This window comes from Lampetra fluviatilis, chromosome 24 (assembly GCF_964198595.1).
Source record: "Lampetra fluviatilis chromosome 24, kcLamFluv1.1, whole genome shotgun sequence".
Classification (NCBI taxonomy): Eukaryota; Metazoa; Chordata; class Hyperoartia; order Petromyzontiformes; family Petromyzontidae; genus Lampetra; species Lampetra fluviatilis.
The window spans coordinates 3,889,173-3,909,045 of record NC_136298.1 but is presented as its reverse complement, the minus strand read 5'-3'; the positions used below and the strand labels follow the sequence as shown (position 1 = coordinate 3,909,045).

Here is a 19,873-nt window from a genome sequence, read left to right as displayed (position 1 = left end):
TACGGCAATTTACTTGCACACAACGTTAACACCTTTCTGACGACACGTAACACTTTGGTCGGAATGCATTTATATCTGTGCGCTACAAATATTCTCTCTTTTGGTTCTTTAAAAGCCTCTTGCATTGTTGGAAATAGCCCACAAGCCGACCGTGTGCTTGGTCCTGGTACTGTGTGTTTGGTGCATGGTGTCAATGTGTGCGAGCAGGGCTGTTGATGGGTAGCGTTGTTGGGCGAGTGGCGGAGAGCTGTTCGGAGATGGGTAAGAGGCTTTGAATGCTGGAGAGTGCATGAGAGGGGAAAAGTTTGTGAATGGTTTGGATAAAACACCTTAACGGTTTACCTTCGTTTACACTTTGCAAACAACCGAACGAGGCCACTCGGCTTTTTTTGTGCAACAAACCAGTGGCAATCAGGGGAGTTGCGAACAGAGCCGTGGGGTGGAACGGGGAGAGCGAAAGAGATGCCCAGCTTTGAGACCGGGTCATTGGAGGCGTTCTGTGCGTGTGGTTGTTGGGACCGCGTAAATTGAGGACGGACGTGCAGGTAAACATCGAGGCCAGGCGAGTACCGAACACAGGGACACGGAGGCGGTCGGCACCGAGTCGTGCGAAAGAAACGGGTTGGCAAAGGTACCGTGAAACTGTGAGTAAATTATAAAACACGTGGTGGCACAGTGGCATTGAGATCAGGTGATCTTGAATACTTAATTGTGAAAATTTGTATCCGAGAGAGCCTCACCGAGTTGAGACTTTTTCAGGATGGTCCTACATTGGAATGTTTAGCCGATTAATTTTAAATACTGTGGCACGTTGTGGGAAGAAATAGTTGTTGAAAAAAGCACTCACATAATGGAGCCAGGGGAGGAATGGGTTAATACTCAAAGGTATGCACGCAGGTCTTCACAAACCCCACTTGCTGTCCTGCTATCAGACCACCTTACAGCCTCACCGGGTTTGGTTAGTTTCACAGATCTTTACGAGATCCACCTACCCTTCCCTCCCAGTGTGCTGGATTGGAGGCATACCACCACCGCCGCCACCACCACCACTCCCAGACAAAAGTGCCACGGTCATCGACACGATGAAGATTAAAATAAAAAAAATATATACAAATTATTTTTTTCCGAGTATTTGTAGGCGACTAAAAGCAGCAGCCCATACAGAGAGGTATTCTGAATGTGGTGTGCCATGTGCGGAAATATTTTACTGGGTCACGAACCCAGCTGCTACGAAGTCCCGGTGGTGGCACCACGATACGGCTACAGGATCCGTCTTGTTGCCGGTTCGGTTGGATAGGTCCCCCCCGTGTCTTCATCCTCGCCGCTCGCTCCATCACATCGAAGCGGCCGCCGCCGTCACAGCCCCGGCCTTCGCGTCGCGGTAAAGATCGCGGTAAACGCGCCCCATCTCCTGGTGGAGCGAGGCGCGGTGAGGCTTCGCAGCTCGCAGCGAATTGGCACGCGACCGCCACAGCTCGAGCCACTCGGCGCCATCGCAGCCGGTGGCGGACGCAGCCTTCGCCTCCGACGAGTCGGCACCACCGCTGAAGATGACGACGATGGGAAAAGGGCGGTAAGGAGAGAGGAGTGAGCACCGGGAGAGAAGGGAATGAGTGAGGCAGGGAGAGGAGTGAGTGAAGCAGGGAAAGAGTGAGGCAGGGAGAGAGAAGTGAGGCTGGGAATGAAAGAGGAGTGAGGCAGGGAGAGAGAGTCGTGAGAGAGAGAGAGGAGTGAGGATATGAGATCGGGCGTATTCCGGGTGATTTTGTCAATAAACCTCCCATACAAAATAGATGTAATGTTAACACGGGCACTGAGCCACACAGCAGTGCCGTTGCTAAATGTCCGAATTCGGGCCCCAGTCGTGGGTGACAACACAACAAGAGGAAACGTAAAACGTCACCTGCTGCTTCTTGCAAGCGAGAGTCTGTGGAGTGCCCGCTCAGCTGCTCCCACGGAATGGCTCTTCTCCTCCCCCACCTCGTCATCCTCTCCACCCGAGCCCTTTCAATAGGAAACATACGAAACACTATTAGCACCCTTGCAAAAGTCAAAGTCACAGAGTGTCTCCAATAAAACAAAAAGAGCTTGGGGTGGTGGCCCTTAAGCCAGTGGTGGAAATTCCCCATCCACATGACGAGGGTCAGTCCGTGGTCATAATAGCAGACCAGGGTCAGTACCTGGTACGAACCCGGTGACCCGAGTTCCATTCCCGCTCACGACCAACACCAGTGACGATTATCTGAACCCTTAGGTCGACTCAGCCTTAAATGAGTACCTGCTGCAATGTGCAAACATTGCTACTGGGGAGACAAAGGTGGCCGGGCGTGGTGTTGGCCACCCAACCCCTCATGTGCAGTGCTGGTTTTTCACAAGTGTTCGCTAACAGCACTTGCCCCAAGTCCGATTATCACCTCCGATCATCACGGTTGGCCACGTACGGTGCAACAGAAGTTCAACATGCACGCGTGCAACAGAAGTTCAACATGCACGCGTGCAACAGAAGTTCAACATGCACGCGTGCAACAGTCGGTAAGGCTATATGGGGGCTCTTTGTAACGGCAGTCCTTGAAGGTCCAAGTGTCGACTGTGCAATAGCTGCAAAGATCTGGCAAAAGAAAGCTGTGGCGAGGTGTGGTGGGTGACATCAAAGGCAGTGGTGGCCTTGACGTAAAACTTAGTGGTGGGGCAGAAAGGGGACGAGTCGCAAGGCTTTACAAAGAAATTTCGCCGTTCAGGGTCGAAGGGGGCGTTACCCGCGTCACGAATGACAAAGGTCTGGTTTTGAGTCGAAATACGTTCCTTTGAACAAGATATTGTGCAGCTCAAATTTTTTTGGAGAGCCTTACCGGTTAACATCTTTCCCAATGAAAGTGGGACGCTCATAATCAGAATCTTTATTTATACTGGAGAGGAATCTGATGAGCTCTTTTCCACAGATGTCCATGTCAAAAGCTCCCGAGCCAGTACCGCTAATATTCTGGATTTGATTATGGGTCTCAAGTGTTTCGGAAACCAGCATTATCGAGCAGCATTTTACCAATGGTTGTCCATTGGATATACTATGCCCCAACACAGTAATGTGCAATATCCTCTACCGGATTGAAGGTGAGTGTACCCACCCCCTATAGCTCATTTCAGTAGAAATACTCGTTAATCCTATATAATAATAGTTTAGACTTCTAACATGGCATTCGTTACTAGTACAGCACACCGGTGTGCTGTACTAGTAACGAATTGGCATGTTCTGTTTACGTGACAAACCTTACTAATTGGCTGTGTCGGGTGGTGGCGGGTTTCACGACACATTTTTATATTTACGCGATCTAACCCAAAAAAACCTACGTTATGGAAAAAACTTTTCCTATGCATGTTGAACGTAAACTATTCGCAACATCTGTGTGAGCCACCAACCCTAAAACTAAAGGAACATGTGGCAAGGTGATGGGGACAATGGGAAGGGAGAGGTGTGTGATGGTGGTGGTGGAGGGAGGGAGGGAGCGACTCACGTAGTGCAGTGTGCGGCGAGCTCTGTTGGATTTCAGCAGCCCCTTCACGCGCTTGTGCACGAGCTCCCACGAATCGATGCTCCACGAGGGATCGCATCGGCAGCTGGGGAGGCGTGAAGAGAGGGAGGGACAAAGACAAAGATCCCCCGTATATCCTTAACAGACTGTTGGGGCAAGTGCTGTTATCGAGCAGCGATGACGGCCGGGAGGGCACACGAGGGGGTGGGTGGCCAGCACCACGCCCGTCTGCCTTTGTCTCCCTCGGGGCGATGTTTACGCATCGCACCAGGTACTCATTTGCGGCCGAGTCGACCTAGGGGAGGCTGAGGACCGGCTCAGATAATCGTCTTAAAGCTGAAGACTTAAAGCTTAAAAGCAATCGCCAAATAAATCATTGTAGTTGTGGGGGTCATGGGAATGAGGCACAACAATGATAGGTGGAGGGAACGTTGGTGTGGCAATGAGGAATTAATGATTGATAGCAAGACAGCTTGACTTGTACCAAATCAGGGCTCGATGGAGACTTATTGTAGGTATTGACCCATGATGAACTGTGTTAACTTTGCTCGGTGTCTGTTAGCAAAACATTACCAATCGATCAATCGATCTGCATTTTACGTGCCAATATCGCCCTCAAGAAAGTGGGCGTCGGTGAGCGTTACAGCAGGATGGGAACTGTACGGGAGGGCGTAGAGCTAACAGGGATAAAAAAAAGAAACCCGTCACGACCTCAGTGGCGAACACCGACCAAGTAAATTGCAATCGCGCGCAAAATAAAGTGCAACCGCACGCAACGAATATCACGAGAAAAGTAGGTAGTAAATAAAATAAAAAATTTCCCCGTTCAATTTTTTTTCATTTAGCGCGCTCGCTCGACGCGTTTCGGACGGACGTCCCATTAATGATTGACAGGTGCATGAGAAAGCCATAGAAATGCTCTGCACAGGGGTCAAGACTGAGGAGGCTGGGTGGTTTAAACTCAACTTATTTGTTTTTAACAAGTAGAGCTCACTGGGCTATGTTACTCTCTTTCAGACGAGACCTGGCTATCACAAATGGTGGCTCAACGAAGTGGCTTATCACGTGGAAATTTATAGCAGCCAACCACTCTGAACGCAAGTCGATTCTAAATGTGGAGGGAAAAACCGGAGGACTGGGAGAAAAATCCACGCAACCACGGAGAGCGAACACGCAAGCTCCAAATATACACCAGTCGTCAGGGTTGGGATCGAACCCACGACCTCCTGTATACCAGGCGAGGCAGTTAACATCTTGCCACCAGATTTCTCGTATGTATGTTGAACTTCTTTCGCACCGTACGTAGCCAACCGTGCTAATCGGAGATCGGAGATCGGGGGGGACAACAAACTGTGAGTTGATGGTCCAAGCCCGGTCAAACAATACAAACAAGCCCTGGACATTGGCAATTAGCTCCTGAACATATTGAACATTTGTTCACGTACTTGATTCAGACTCATTCGGCTCTTAAGTCAAAGTCTTTTAAAAAATCAGATGACTGACAAGCACTGGACCACATGACAAGGAACACCGACCGCATGGATGAACATTGCCGAGAGAAATTCGATTTGAGACCACTGCAAGTGACTCCTGAATTAGCTCTGTAGTGTCAACTTCTGTCGTGTAAATCTGGTCCCACGCTGACACAGCGTGACGGCGCGCTGAATCGGAGACGTTGTGGAAGCACGTCTCGGTATTTTAAGACGCGGGCTCAAGAACAGGGCTGAAATATCGTCACGTTGCAAAAAAAGACACTGCGAGTTCGCTCTTAAGAGTCAGACAATTCTTCCCCCCCCCCTGCTCCCCATCTCCTTTTTAGACGCACATCCTCTCCCCTCTGCGATGCTCCCTACCGACTGGGACGGCGGGCCCCCTCCTACCCTTAGGCTACCCTCCCGCCCCCACTCCCCGCGCCCCCCACACCCCCCCCCCCCAGCTGCATTGGGAGTATCCCGCGTAAAATGTCGGGTCGATCGAGTCTCGCGATGCGCTGTAACGGGCCTGCGTTTTGTTTCAATAGCAAAACAAAAAAACTAAGTCAGAAAATCCTTCGAGCCATTGGCTACAAAAATGCGCAACGCCAGGCGTGGGCTCAACGATGCTCAGAAAGGCCGCTGTTTCACACCCCAACCTCATCCGTGGAATCCTTTCATCAGTGGAAGACTACGGGTTTTCAGCTTCCACTTTTTTTGGAGGATTTAAATTCTTTGAACTTCTCCTGTGATGACCGAAAATGCCGATCCTGAAACTTGATGCCTCCTGCTCCAGCTGGCGCATCGACTTATAGAGTGGTGGTGCAGCGGTTAGCGCACTTCACTACGATCCTGGCGACGTACGTCCAATTCCCAAGCACAGGAGGACTTCTGTGGCAAGCGCTAACGTGGACCTGTCGTGGTGGTCCTCCCCTAGGTCCGCTCGGCCGTCAATACGCGGTGCGGGTTGTCAGCAAGAGGGAGACAAAGGTGTTGTGACAGGGTGGTGATCCCACCAACCCTCATGTGCTGTGCTGGTCTTAATAGGTGCTCCGCTAACTGCACTTGCCACCAGCGAACACGTGTTTATAATCATGCCAGTAGTACTGGTAGGAACATCCTGGTTACACCAGCCCACAGGGGATTATTGTGTCCGTCCGTCGTGCATCCAAAAATGGGAGGGGCTGGGTGGAGAGGGGAGGGTGGGGAGGGGCTGGGTGGGGAGGGGAGGGTGGGGCTGGGTGGGGAGGGGCTGGGTGGGGTGGGGCTGGGTGGGGAGGGGCTGGTCACCCCGTGGTGCCCTTCTCAAACTCAACGTTTAACCTACTCACGCTGGCTTGTGCCCGCCCTCACAGTCGGCCATATTTGCGGAATACACCACGCCGCCGTTGATCCTGGCCATTGACCGAGCAACCCAACGTTCCTACCAGCTCCCTCCGCAGGAATGTGTAATCATAATTGGCTCCATAAAAGCATATACAATGCGGTAAGAATAGTAAGTTTGCCCTCTAGTGGGCAAACGTGAATAGTGCTCAGTGTGAAACGGAGGCTCCTTTTCACCAGCGAAGGACATTTGAGATTCATTGCCTATTTGCAAGGTGACACTTGGGTAAACCTATGAACAGTGATGTGGATCTTGACGACGAAGATGATGATGATGCCATTCAAGATGACCAGAGTGTTGATGCAATTACTTCCCGATACCGAGTGTTACCACCTCTTCCACTGTAGAACAAAAGCCGGATACGTTTCTCAGTCAGCCGAGGTCAGGGGTCAGCAACCTGCGGCTCTTCACGGATTGCTTCGTGGCGTACCGCATGTACCGTATTCGAGTACGGACGCTGCCCACCTGCTGTCCGCTGTGTGGGGATCGCGGTGTCCCCGTGGCGTCCGGAGGGAACCCCCCCGCGCCTCGCCGCCACCACCGCCGCCCTCCTCCTGCCCCCGTCCCCTCGTCGGGGTCCGGCCCCACGAGACCCTCGCGGCCGCCGCCGCCTCTGGACGGCGCCGCCGGCCCTCACTCTGCAAGCGCGGGACACGTCACGGACCCGTCTTCTAGCACGGAGGGACGATCGGCCCGGTGTCCATCCAGATTCAACTAAACTTTTGATTTTTCAGAGGCGACCTGGCCACAAATATCTCAACTCAGAACTATATATATTATTATTATTTTTCTACCACCAGGTAAGGCCCACTGAGCTATATAGCTCTTTTTGTAAAGTGACCTGGCCACAAACGAGTGGCTTATCATCATGTGGAAATTTATAGCAGCCCAATACTCTAAACGAACGTCGATTCTGAATGTGGAGGAAAAACCGGAGGACCCGGGAGAAAAATCCACACGACCACGGGGAGAGACATGCAAACTAAAAATATACAGCAGCAGGCGTCAGGGTTGGGATTGAACCCACGACCTGCTGCGTACCAGGCGAGGTAGTTAACATCTCCTCGCCACCGTGGTGCTATATGCAGGCCTCCTCACTGTGTTGGTCAAACGATTTCGCGGGCCTTATACGGCCCGCGGGCCGGACGTTCCCCACCCCTGCTGTACATCAACACCAGCCGTAGGAAGGAGAACGGTAGGTGGATGAACGAGGAGCCATCACCGTGTCAGGTATTATCCTCCGCTCACGCTAGCCTTGGCTGGGAATCGAACTCGGTTGGCCGGGTTCACGGCGGCAGCGTGCTAACCACTGCGCCACCGCTCCGCCGCACATGCAGCAGGAGTGACAAGGCTAACGGCACTGCAAGTAAGTGAGAGCCTACTTGCTGTGCTGCCCCCCCCCCCCCCCTGCAGAGAGGGCCTGCTCATTGGGAGGATTTCCGTTACCTGAGACGCGTCCCGACTCGGTCTGTAGCTGCCACGGAGGGAAGTGTCTGCAGCAGCAGAAGAGTAAACAAACAGCGTGTTGAAACAAAAATTAGTAACGAAACGTGTAACGACGAAACGTGTAACGAAAAACACTAACGATTGGACCAACGGTCCGCTTGCCTGGGAGGTTTTTACAACAACGGCGTCCAGTGAGCACGATTGACTTCGTCAAAAAATCGATCAAATTTAATTATCGCGCTCATGACACACGTGTAAAGATAGGCAAATGTGAGAATGATTCACGATTTATGAAAACGATATTCGTACGCTGCTTTTAAGGCTAACAGCACGAATGAGATGGAATAATGTATGTTGAACTTCTTTCGCACCGCACGTAGCCAACCGTGCTAATCAGAGGGTGCGGGGGAAGGACAACAAACTAAACACAAAAATCTGTTCTAGAGAATTGAGATTTAAATCTAGATTTAAAAGTGCATAGCTTCAGTGGCTTCCGAATATAGGAAGAGCATTCCAGAGAGCCGCAGAAGCACATCTGAAAGCACGTGATGCAGTGACCGTCTTTATTCAAGAAGACGTTTTTGTTTAGAATTCTAAGGGTTTTGCTTTGAACAATTGTGGGGTGTTATATTTCGATTTAAAGCTTTCGTGACTGCAGGGTTTCATCTTCTTGGTTCTTTCGGTAAAGTCACGTAGAATGGAAATAATAAAATAAAACATGACTTTACCGAAAGAACCAAGAAGACAAGAAGAATTGTGTGGTGCACGGTGGCTAGGAGATGTTAACTCCCTCTCCTGGTATGCAGGAGGTCATGGGTTCGATCCCAACCCTGACGCCTGTATTTGTGGAGTTTGCATGTTCTCCCTGTGGTCACGTGGATTTTTCTCCAGCTCCTCCGGTTTTTCCCTCCACATTTAGAATCAACATCACGCGTTTAGAGTATTTGGCTGCTATAAATTTCCACACGATAAGCCACTTTGTTGAGCAATCATTTCTAGCCAGGTGGCTTCTGACAAAAAACAAAATAGTTCATAGTCCACCTGATGACGGAGACTTGTGTTGCCTCCGAAACGTCGTGATTTTATTGTTTTATTTTTATTAATTTTAATTTCATTTTTTACCTACGTGACTTCACCGAACGAACTAAGAGTATAGTTCATAGTTCTTTGCACCCGTGGTTCTCACTGGCCAATGTCGCCTCTTGCCATGACGTCTCCTGCCGCAAGCCCGCTTACTTTTCTTAACAGTCGATAAGGCAATCACTAACTTGCATTTGCTCTCTGATCCACGAGTCCCTCTCTCTGTCTCTCGGTGTAACTGCAAGCGTGCTCCTCTCCACGCCTCTTTGTGCACTTGCACATTTTGTTACACATCGCAGTTCAACAGCGCTAAGCACACGGCAAAGCTAAATAGATGCTAAAACAAGAGAGTTGGCAGCCATGTCTGGAGTTACAAATTCAAATGCCTAGATAATAATACTTAAAAAGATTACCACTTTAAGTAATGTAACGTGTAAAATATCGAAGCCTAAACATAAAAGATAAACAAACCACGTGAAGCAATCCCCCTCCCTTAACCTCGTTCTGCTTCTCTCTCAAAGCCTCACCTCTTCTCTGTTGTCTATTCTCACCCCCCCCCAATTTCTCCCCCCCTCCCCTTTCCCAACACCTCCTACTGACTCTCTGTGACACATTATTCATGCCTTGCAAACACCCTTCATATAAATAGTTTATACCTTAGTTTTATTAATTACGTTAAGCGCTTTGATCAAAGGCGCTCCACAAATATATAAAATAAATAAGATTCCGTACCGTCCAGGATTTGCGAGCGTGGGGAGTGGGAAGTTCGCAGCGCGCGTTCCACTGGGGGGGACTTTGGCGGAGTGGTTTTTGCCAAACCGTCCACCTGCACACAACAAGGGGAATTTTACATAATCAGATGTCACCTTTTAACTACGTTGCCCCGAGGTCTAAAAACCGATACGGCTAGTGATGGACATTCTTTAACGTGCAACGCCTCTCTTTTTTTTATCTCTCGGTTGTTCAAAGTGAAAGATAACGTGTCGAGTGTGTACAGATATTTGAATGTTTGGGGCGCGATTTATTGCTGATGTCTGACCGGTTACCTCGATGCTAAATATACGACCGAGTGGAATTGCATGTTGTGAGCACAAAGCCAGATAGCGGGTCAACTTGACCTGTAACCCTCTCGAAGTGACAGAAGTGTAATAAACAACTTGAAACTTGGCTGAAAACATCTTCAAATAAAAACAAAAACCCAACATAGCTGTACCCTCCTGAAAAAGGGTGCTTGGATTCAGTGTGGCTTTCCCGGATAAATTAATAATGTATTGTTATAGCACGGCCTCTCCTCCGCGCTTGTGCAGTGGTTAGCACGCTGCACTACCAACCCGGCGACCCGAGTTCCATTCCCACTCACGGCCGATAAAAGCCTGAGAATATATGAACCCGTCCTGGGCCTCCCCTAGGTCGAATCAGCCTCGAATTAATAGTTTGTGCGCTGTATAAACATCGCAAACTCGGAAACACAAAAGCGCCCGGGCGTGGTGCTGGTCACCTACCGCTTGGTGTAGGTACGTTGAACTTCTTTCACACCGTATGTAGCCAACCGTGCTAATCGGAGGTTTGCACGGTTAGCACGAGTTTAGCAAGGTCGGTGTAGACCTTCATAGGTGCTCGCTAACGGCACTTGTCCCATCGTTATGTGAAAGGCTATACGGGGGATCTTTGTCTTTGTCACCGCCAAAGGTACCTGACGGGCCTAGTCACATCCCTCCTGCCCCTCCAGAGTGATTTGTCCCCGTTCGCGACTCACTCGCCGCACAACGAACGCGGGTGGGTCCCTGAGCGGCGACGCAAAGTGCCACGGCCCGAGGCCCAGGTGGGGCATCCTCTGACTTCCTCCTCCACCTCCTCCTCCCCGTCCCGCCGCTCCTCTGCCGCCCGTTGGGCAGCTGCCGAAGCCGGCCGATCGCTCGCACATCCGCCGCTCGGTGTAGGGAGAAGGGCAGCGAGCGCGCCACGCCTCCGTGGGCTCGCGGTAACCGGGGCTCTGCGCTCGCCGGGTGCCGGGATTCGGTGGCGCCGCTGGCGACGACCACGACGACGGTGGCGGTGGCGACGAGCGGCCTGTCGACCAGTCCTGTGCCTTTAAGGGGCGCCAGGTTAGGGTTAGACCAGGGGTCGGCAACCAAAAATCACAAGAGCCATTTTTTTCGAATTCGGGAAAACTATACTCTTAGGTTTTTCGGTAAAGTCACTTAGGTAAAAAGTAAATAATAAAATAAATAATAAAAATAATAGAAAATAATAATAGAAATAAAATAATAAATCACGACGTTTCGGAGGCAACACAAGCTTCTTGATAAAAAAAAAAAAATCTATTATTTTATTATTTATTTTTGACCTACGTGACTTTACCGAAAAAACCTAAGAGTATGAATTCTTGCAGTCACGAAAGCTTCAAATCGGGAAAACTACTCGATGTTTGCAAGAGCCGCAATGCACGTGAATGCGAGACGGTGGTCCTTAATAAATGACGTCACGAAGCAGTCGTTGAAGAGCCGCATGTGGCTTCGGAGCCGCAGGTTACCGACCACCGGGTTATCGTGATTGCAAGCTTGTAACTATTCCATTCGGAACTCTCTCACGTCTAGCAGTGTAACATCCCGTGTTCGGAGGAATGGCTCCCGGAAGGTGACGCCACAGAACTACTTCTGAAGTCGCTTCAATTTGACTCTTTGTCCATTGTAGTCACACGTTTTATATGGCCTGTAAAACGGTGTTCATCACATGTCAAGCCTCAAATGTTTAATTCTCGGAGATGGAATAGAAGCTGAATTAAGTGACAGATTAAGTTTAGCTTGTTTTTTTCCCCAGTCATTAGTGGCCAGGCCGAGACCTTCAACTTGATGCACTGGAGTTTGACTACGGACAGTGACTGAAACCTGGAGTTGAACCCAGAATCCCAGCGGTGTGTAGGACGCAGAGCCTTGTTGGGGACCACCAATTCAAAAGAGTGAAAGTTTGAGGCCTTATTTTTTCAGACATCGGCAGGACAAAAAAAAGATGCCTGTATACCAGCTTTGTCCTTGTTAGGAATCATCAGCACTACATTGCCTCCTCTTCTTGGTTCTTTCGGTAAAGTCACGTAGAAGGAAAATAATAAAATAATAAACATAATAAAATACAATTCTCACATTGTGAAAAATAAAACATAATAAAATACAATTCTCACATTGTGAGAATTGTATTTTATTATGTTTTATTTTTATTATTTTATTATTTCCCTTCTACGTGACTTTACCGAAAGAACCAAGAAGATGAATCCCTGCAGTCACGAAAGCTTTAAATCGAAATTTACATTGCCTCCTGTTGCCTCGTGCATCGGGGGCTTTGTGTTGTCAAGCCGTCCCTTGTCACGGTAAGGTTGCCAAGGTGTCAAGATGTTGACTACCTCGCCCGGTATACGAGGGTTCGATCCCGAACCTAACACCTGCTGTATGTTTGGAATTTGCATGTTCTCCCCGTGGTGGCGTGGATCTTTCTCTGGGACCTCCGGTTTTTCCCCTCCACATTTAGAAACGTGCGTTTAAGAGTATTTCGCTGCTATCAATTTCCACATGATAAGCCACTTCGCTGAGCTATCATTTGTGGCCAGGTCGCTTCTGAAAAAGAGCTACATAGCTCAGTGGGCCTCACCTAGTAGAATAAAAAAAATAAGGTGGTCTCAGACAGGGCTGCTTGCGTTGTGGTGGCTATTGCTGCACATGGCTGCCTGTAATCCAGCAGCGAGGGTTGGTGGATCACCGCACACACAGATGATGTTGTGAGGCTCCCTTCAAGTGGGCGTCGAGGGGGTGCCATACCCTGGCTCACCAGCAGACGGCAGAGCAGCGAGGGGACTCATCTCCCGTCTGTTTCCCTCTGTACGGGGATAGAGTGTTGCCCAAACTGCGCACGTGGATTGCCACCGGGTGCTCCGGTTACCTCCCGCACGTGTAATAAACACCGCGTCACTTGGCTGAAAACATCTTGAAATAATAACCCAGAGAAGCCGGACCCTCCTGCTTGGATTTAATGTGGTTTTCCTTGATAAATGAGTAATTTATTATAATTATTGTTACAGCATGGCCTGCATACAGGCCAACCTGAACGCAACCATCCTAACTGGCACGGCATCACTTGAGGATTAGTTTAACACATTTTTAGCAATCGCTGCATATGGTTAACGCGGTATATAAATTAACATTATTTATCCAGGTGAGAACATTCCCGCTATCACGATTATGTTTTATGATTTTCTCATCATATTTTACAGAAAGCATTGGGGGGGGGGGGGGGGGCGAGGTAGGATCAGAGTGCCAGTCAGAGGCTGCGCCATTTCCGTCCGTCTCATTTGTGCCGCTCACCGCTGCCGAGCCCGTTTCCCTCTGTGTGCCGTCCCTGCGAGACTCCACGACAAGAACGCGGGCAGAGAAGTCCAGCCTGGGAGAGAGGCCCTGACGGACCCAACACAGGGAGAGGCAAACGTGCGACGGCGAAGCATAAGATGGCATGCAGCAAGTTGGCATGCTAGGGGGTACAGCTGGTGCATCACACATGGCACCTATTGGGTCTGTCCCGTGACCTCCTGTCAGCGAGCCTTCGACACTTCACGTGGCCTCAAAGTACACCTGGCCTGGCACAAGCGTCGTGGTGATATCACCGTCACTTAGTGGCGAATGGCGGGTAATGGTATATTGTTAGGTGTGTGGAGCAACAGAGCAGCGGTTAGCGCGCTGCGCTACGAACCCAGCGACCCGAGTTCGATTCCTGCTCACGGCCACCCATACCAGTGACGATTATATCAACCGGTCCTGGGCCTCTCTTAGATCAACTCAGGCTCAAGTGTGTACCTGATGCGGTGTGTAAAATCATCGCCACTGGAGAGAAAAAGGTGGTCGGGTGTGGTGCTGGCCACCCACACCCCCCCCCCCCCCATGTGCCATGTCAGCCTTCATAGGTGCTCGCTAACAGCACTTGCCTCAATAGTCAGTTACGGCTATACGGGTGGTCTTTGCCTTTGTATGCATGTTGAACTTTTTTCGCACCGTACGTAGCCAACCATGCGAATCAGAGGTGCGGGGGAAGGACAACAAACTAAACACATAAAGCAGTTAAAAAATGAGTGAGACGACATCACCCGTGAAGATGTCGTCACCTTGGCCGGCAAGGTAAATACTTCGAGCGCTGGGTTTTCTGCCACCAGCACCTCCGATTGGCTACGTACAGTGCAAAAAAAGTTCAACGTACATACACACACCCTTTGAATTGTTTTTATTCCCCCCCCCCCGCGAGGGCGAGTCTCCGTTGGCAACGCGAATCTATCCGAGACGCGTTTCTATCGTTTCATCATCACGAGCGTTGTCACACTTTTGTGTCTGATTATTTTGCAGACTTAGTTGTAAAGTGTTAATAATGTACACATTGATTTAATCTCATCTATCTCTCATGTCACTGTCACATCACTCAAACGTTTTCTCTCGTCTATAGCCCTTTCATCCCTACATCTTGTTCATCTCACTTTCTTCCCGTTAATCTGCATCTCTAGGTCTCCGCAAGCCACATCTCTTTGAGGGGGGGAGGGGGCAGGGGGGGGGAGATGGACAGTAGTGCGGCAGGCCAGTCTAGGCCACCAGTTAAAGTGGACATCTCTGATAAAGAGCTTTATAGCTCATCGGATTCCTTCAGTATAAATATTCGGATTCTGAAGAACCCTGGAACTTGGAAGAGGGTCTTCCTATTGGCACACACGTGACTGCGTCTCACCGAGAACTCTGCTGATCTGGTCATGAGCACCTCACGGAGAGGCCCAGGGACGAGCAGCGACGACGCGGCCTCTGTGTACGTCGCCAGAGTCTCGCCGGCTACACAAGTGTAGTGGGTTCACAAGCGACAGAGACGGTGTAGTCGAGGCACACTATTTATTATAACTTCACACTCGGCACAGGGCGACGTATACAGCACTTGAAGGGGTAACGGCCCCTTCACCCACACTGGACTGGAATACACCCCTAGGCGATCTGCCTAACTGTTCTGCTCCCAGTTCCTCCGCTAAGGGTGCTAGGGGAGGCTATCTGACCCGGCCCTGGTCAAGGCACAGGTCACGACACCCAGCCAGACAGACCCGGCTCTTAGAAGAACATCGGCTCTGAGGCCACGCCACTGGCTTGCTCTGCCCGGTCCTGAGAAGGACGGCGAGTCAGAGGAGTTCCAGGGCCTATCTGCCGGTCTTCAGTCTTCACTGGCTCTTCACTCGTTAGGCTCCCCAACACTGAACCACGAGCCCTCTCGCTCCCCGCCTTTTATACCAATTTGCCACCGAGGGGTGGGGCTGTGTGGGGATCTCAGCATCCCCCCACAGCCCCCCAGGGTGGTAACCGTTTGCTGACGTGGATGTGGACACCCCTGTGTACTTGTCCGTTTCCCTCCCATAACACCCTTACACAAGCAAAAACTATATGAGTAGGGCGCCGCCGTGGAGACATGTTAACTGCCTCGCCTGTTATACAGGTCGTGGGTTTGATCCCGACCCTGACGCCTGCTGTATATTTGGAGTTTGCACATCTCTCTCCCCGTGGTCGCGTGGATTTTTTTCCAGGTCCTCTGGTTTCTCCCTCCACATTTAGAAACATACGTTTACAGTATTTGGCTGCTAGAAATGTTCACGTGATAAGCCACTTCATTGGGCTATCATTTATGGTCAGGTTGCTTCTCAAAAAAGCTAAATAGCTCAGTGGGCTTTACATGGTCAAATAAAAATAATTTAATCCTTTTTAGTTCCCAGTGGAAACTAGAGGTCCCGCTCCGACAGCACAGACTGGGCTAGCGTCCAGTCAAACAGGCCATCATGGGCAATGGCGGTGATGCCTGCACCATCCAATGGCAAGACTGAAACACTGATGTGACATTGTAAATGGAATCGATGGTAATAACAATCATTTACAGCCCTGTGTCAATCCACTGCTGGATGAAGGCTTGTCCCAAGCGGTCTTCAATCGTGGGGGTTTGTTTGACCATACTTCACCACGCCGGCCAGTGCGGGTCGGCGAAGCGTCGGAGCCCAGGACCGGTTCGTCACTGGACGTCAGCCGCGACCGAGACTCTGGCTACAAACTGCGGTTCGGCAACCACATTTCCCACCGTCCGACCATAACTGTAACGCAAGAGAAACCCCAAGAGCCGTCTTACCTGGGGGGCAAAGTTGAACCAGCTCAAACGTGATGTCCTCGGCTGGAAAGGGTGACAGGGCATGGGATCAGACTCAAAAGAAGAACAAAATAACAGGCATTGTAACTATTAATACGACATTTCTGCACCTTAAAATGGGTCTCCTGCCCTCAATCAAAAGTCAAATCGTCTCCCCCCCCCGCTCAAGTGAACGGACAACAACTAATTCACAGCCACAACTTGCTTTTATGTTTATATTTGAAACTATAGATAGTACATACGGTCTGATCTCCTATAACGCCGCATGTTGTTTTCGTAACGCGAATTGGATATAACGCGATCAAGTGAACAAAACTACGTCGTGCGAGTAGGAATAAGTGGTCGTACGGTTGCCTCGACATAGCAGCACACAAAGTGGGATACTGCTGGATGCTTCTAGATGCTACCCACGCGCCTCAGTCTTTGTTCAGCCTGTGTACGCGGACTGTGGATTGTCCTATATTATTTACTATTTATTAGAATGCGAATTTTCCATAACGCAATGTTCTTCAGGAATGCAACTACTGCGTTAGAGCAGAACAGACTATATATTTTTTCTCATTGTAATTTTTTTTTACATTTTTATGCTCAAGATTATTCATGTGATGGTGCTATGAGAAGCAGATTTGTGCCAGAAAGGCCCAACTCGTTTTTAGCAAAAATTGAATTGACTTGACAGTGCAGTTCATCTCCAATGATTAGTGGAAATGCCATATTCCTATGGCAAGGGCCAGTCTCCACAAGGCACCCACGGTTGACTTCCCAAACAAGACGCAATCAATGTATGGGCCGGAGAGACGGTGGTCAGGTGCTGTGTCCACCCAACAACCGGCGACCTGAGCTTGCAAGCTGCTTGTACATGCAACACCCCTGGCAAAGCACCACCAACTTAATCACATAAACTAACCTACAGCCCTTTTGTGTGCCCACCAATAGTTTGAAGGTCTTCCCCGTGCCATGTCGGTTATTGGGATCGTTTGGCCACACCTTACCCCACTGGTCAGTACGGGCCTGTGAAGGAGCGGGCTGTAGAGTTGAATCTCGTGTAACGTGAAACACGGTGAGTCCATCTGGTAACTTTAATGTGATCTAATGTAAAAGTAAATCTGATGAAAACCGTGCAAAGTGAGGAATTACTGCTATCGAATCACATTTGCACTGTAAAATCAGCCCGCGGTCATCCCACGGCGGGGATGACCGCTGGCGGCCACGTACTGTACCGTTCCGCGTACTGTATCATTCTGCATACTGTACCATTCCGCGTACCGTATAGCACCGAATACTGTACCATTCCGCGTAATGTACCGTACCACGCACTGTATCATCCCACATACTGTATCGTACCGCATACTGTATCATTCTGCGTACTTTACCGTACTGCGTACTCTATCATTCCGCCTACTGTATTACCGTACCGCTCAGCCGCGCGGCTCAAGAAAGCAGTTCGTCGGTCGACCGCTCAGAAACTGCGTTGTAACGGAGCGCGTTCCGCATTGTTTGAAAAGTGTTCCCTCATAGGAGTAGTGTGTTGTAGGAAACACGCGTTGTGTGAATACGTGTTAAGCTAGGACTTACCCTGCGAGGTTAAATGTTAAACTCTATTAGAGCCCCCATACGGGTGGTCTTGTGGCGATTACAAACCTTCAAATACATCCGTGAGGTCTTCCAAGTCATCAACTCCTTCCAAGACCTGTGGCAATGTGAGACAACAACAAGAATAAACACATTGTTAATATTATTACTTTTTGACGTAAATTACGGAAGCCCTCAACACTTGCGTGAGTAAGCAAAGGAGCTCGTTTGTGTTTGCTAAGAAGCACAATTTAATTTGAATCCGTCAGTCTTTGGGCCTTCTTTCAGATACTCGTACAGGCATGCACAGTAATTATTAACGTAAAAACACACAAAATAGGCATGCTTACATACATATATTCAAACAGTACTTAAACACACACGTGTATAAACACATGCACAGGTACACACGCAATACTGGCACATAGAGTATTCCCTCATTATTCGCGAGCGATACGTTCCGGAGATCCTTGCAAATAGCAAACTTTGCGGATAATAATATTGGCCTGTTTTTATGAATGACCTTAAATAAATACATGAATAGGCTATTTGATACATGAAAATTATCTCATCACTTTCTTTCTCTCTCGATGCCGTCGTGTAGAGTTCCAGATGCAATTCGCGGATAGCCAAAAACACGGATGGCAAGTTCGTGAATAACGAGTGAATACCTTACATAGACACAAAAACATTATTGCGCAAGTGTTTGTCACATGATACTTTGCTGATCTCGTGAAAAAACATACACCATGATGTGACCTCCAGTCATCCTTGCAGTGGCCTTTGGCTCGCCATCGAATAAAGGCGTTCACAGCATTACGCGCTTTCAGATGCGCTTCTGCGGCCGTTTGGAGCGCTCTCCCTTTCGATATTAGGAAACTACTGGACACTATGCACTGTTAAAACTAATTTCCTAAAAAAATGCTTTGTGTTAGTTTGCTGTCCTTCTCGATTTTCAGATTTTTTTCGGATCGATAAAAATAGCTTGACCACAAAGCTCACTTTCTATGCCTGCGGTTCAGTTTTTATATTTTTGCTAGTGCTGTTCCCCGCATATAACGGGAGTTATACGAGGGGAACGGGACATCCGCCCAGGTTATTTCGAGGCCTCCTCCCGCAGGTGATTAGCACAGTTGACTAGGTAAGGTGGGAAAAAAGTTCAACATACACACACCCCCCTTTTTTTCCTTTCCTTCCCCTCCCCTGCAAATGCGCTACTCCCGACTGTCATCCCTACGATGGTCGTGCTTCCAGCAGGCCCCCTTTTTAAGGGGCGTTTCGCCCCGAAACGTTACGCGTTCATGACCTGTGCTTCCCTCCCAGACGCTTTATTTGTTGGGTTCTTGAACAATAAAAACAAATAATGACAAGGTGTCCCTCTCGCGCCTTCCCTTCTCACCTTGCGCACGTGCAGCGTCTGTCGGAAGAGCAGTGGGAAGCCGGGCTCGATGGCCCGGGTCTTGGCGTAGCATCCGAGCACGCAGACGCTCATGTAGACGCGCTCGCTCCCTATGAGCACTGCGCCAGGGCATGTCACCTGCAAACGCGGGCAAGCCGCTGCTAGGTAAAGACATTTTCTTAACAAGGAGATTCATGAATATGCACGGTTTCCGGGGACAGACATGTGTCTGTCCTCGAAAGTATTTAAAAGCGATGATAAGAATTCTGTCCCAAGAGATTGTGTCAGCCGGTGCACGAGGTTGAAATTGGCAAGTCAAATAATGATGCATGCATGAGGTGACCCCGTGGCTTAGAGGTCAGTGTAGAGCCTGCACCGTTACAATTCTGGGTTCAAATCCGGGCGGCCACCTTAGCTGGATTTTCAAGTGCCCTGAGCAGCAGCTATTCTCAATCAGATGACCAACTACTGTATTAAACACACCTCATACTCACTTAGCTTGGCTGAAGTTAAGCACCAGATCATTCAAATACCGGCCTAACTGCCATTCGACAATCTGAGCTGAATGTATGAGAGAACGTTACACTCCCACCACACTAATTAGCTTTTGTCACTTCGGTGAACCCAGGTCACCTCCCGAGTTCTCACCCGGTTAAGTAACAAACTTGCAACTCGAGCATCCGAACTGTGGAGTGTGTTCTCTGCTACAGCGGTCGGGCCTGCACCAACGCATCAGCAAAATCGCCGCGCTTGCTTCGCGATGTTCCAAGAGACCAGAATAAAGACGACACCGTCCTCAAGT

The 19,873-nt window shown here is 49.5% G+C and overlaps 2 protein-coding genes across 3 annotated transcripts in view; both read right to left on the bottom strand.

Moving 5' to 3' along the window:
• Positions 1-633: 633 nt before the first annotated feature.
• Positions 634-16,550, bottom strand: SPATA6 (spermatogenesis associated 6). Of its 2 annotated transcripts, XM_078867535.1 has the most exons (10): positions 16,083-16,550; positions 14,661-14,758; positions 13,262-13,351; positions 10,666-10,998; positions 9,642-9,735; positions 7,830-7,876; positions 6,849-7,021; positions 3,510-3,612; positions 1,904-2,004; positions 634-1,544 (listed from the first exon to the last, which is right to left on the bottom strand). In XM_078867535.1, the coding sequence occupies exons 2-10, from the start codon at positions 14,682-14,684 to the stop codon at positions 1,334-1,336; spliced, it is 1,176 nt and encodes a 391-aa protein (XP_078723661.1). In that variant the 5' UTR covers positions 14,685-14,758; positions 16,083-16,550; the 3' UTR covers positions 634-1,333. The 2 variants fall into 2 exon arrangements, with proteins under 2 accessions (XP_078723661.1, XP_078723662.1); XM_078867536.1 differs by lacking the exon at positions 16,083-16,550 and having other exon boundaries at positions 14,661-14,842.
• A 2,628-nt stretch (positions 16,551-19,178) lies between these two features.
• AGBL4 (AGBL carboxypeptidase 4) overlaps positions 19,179-19,873 on the bottom strand; it is a 423,930-nt gene continuing 423,235 nt past the window's right edge. The window contains exon 15 of the mRNA XM_078867531.1: positions 19,179-19,209. The gene's annotated coding sequence lies outside the window, so the exon portion shown is untranslated. The remainder of the gene's footprint in view (positions 19,210-19,873) is intronic.

Excerpts from the sequence above, each read along its gene's own strand:
- SPATA6 (XM_078867535.1), bottom strand. The coding sequence starts at position 14,684 with ATGACCAGATCAGCAGAGTTCTCG. Across the intron at positions 13,352-14,660 it reads CCAGATCAGCAGAGTTCTCG|GGCCTCTCTCCCAGGCTGGA; the intron begins GTGAGACGCAGT and ends TGGGTCCGTCAG. Across the intron at positions 2,005-3,509 it reads CTCGCCGCACACTGCACTAC|GGCTCGGGTGGAGAGGATGA; the intron begins GTGAGTCGCTCC and ends TCCTATTGAAAG.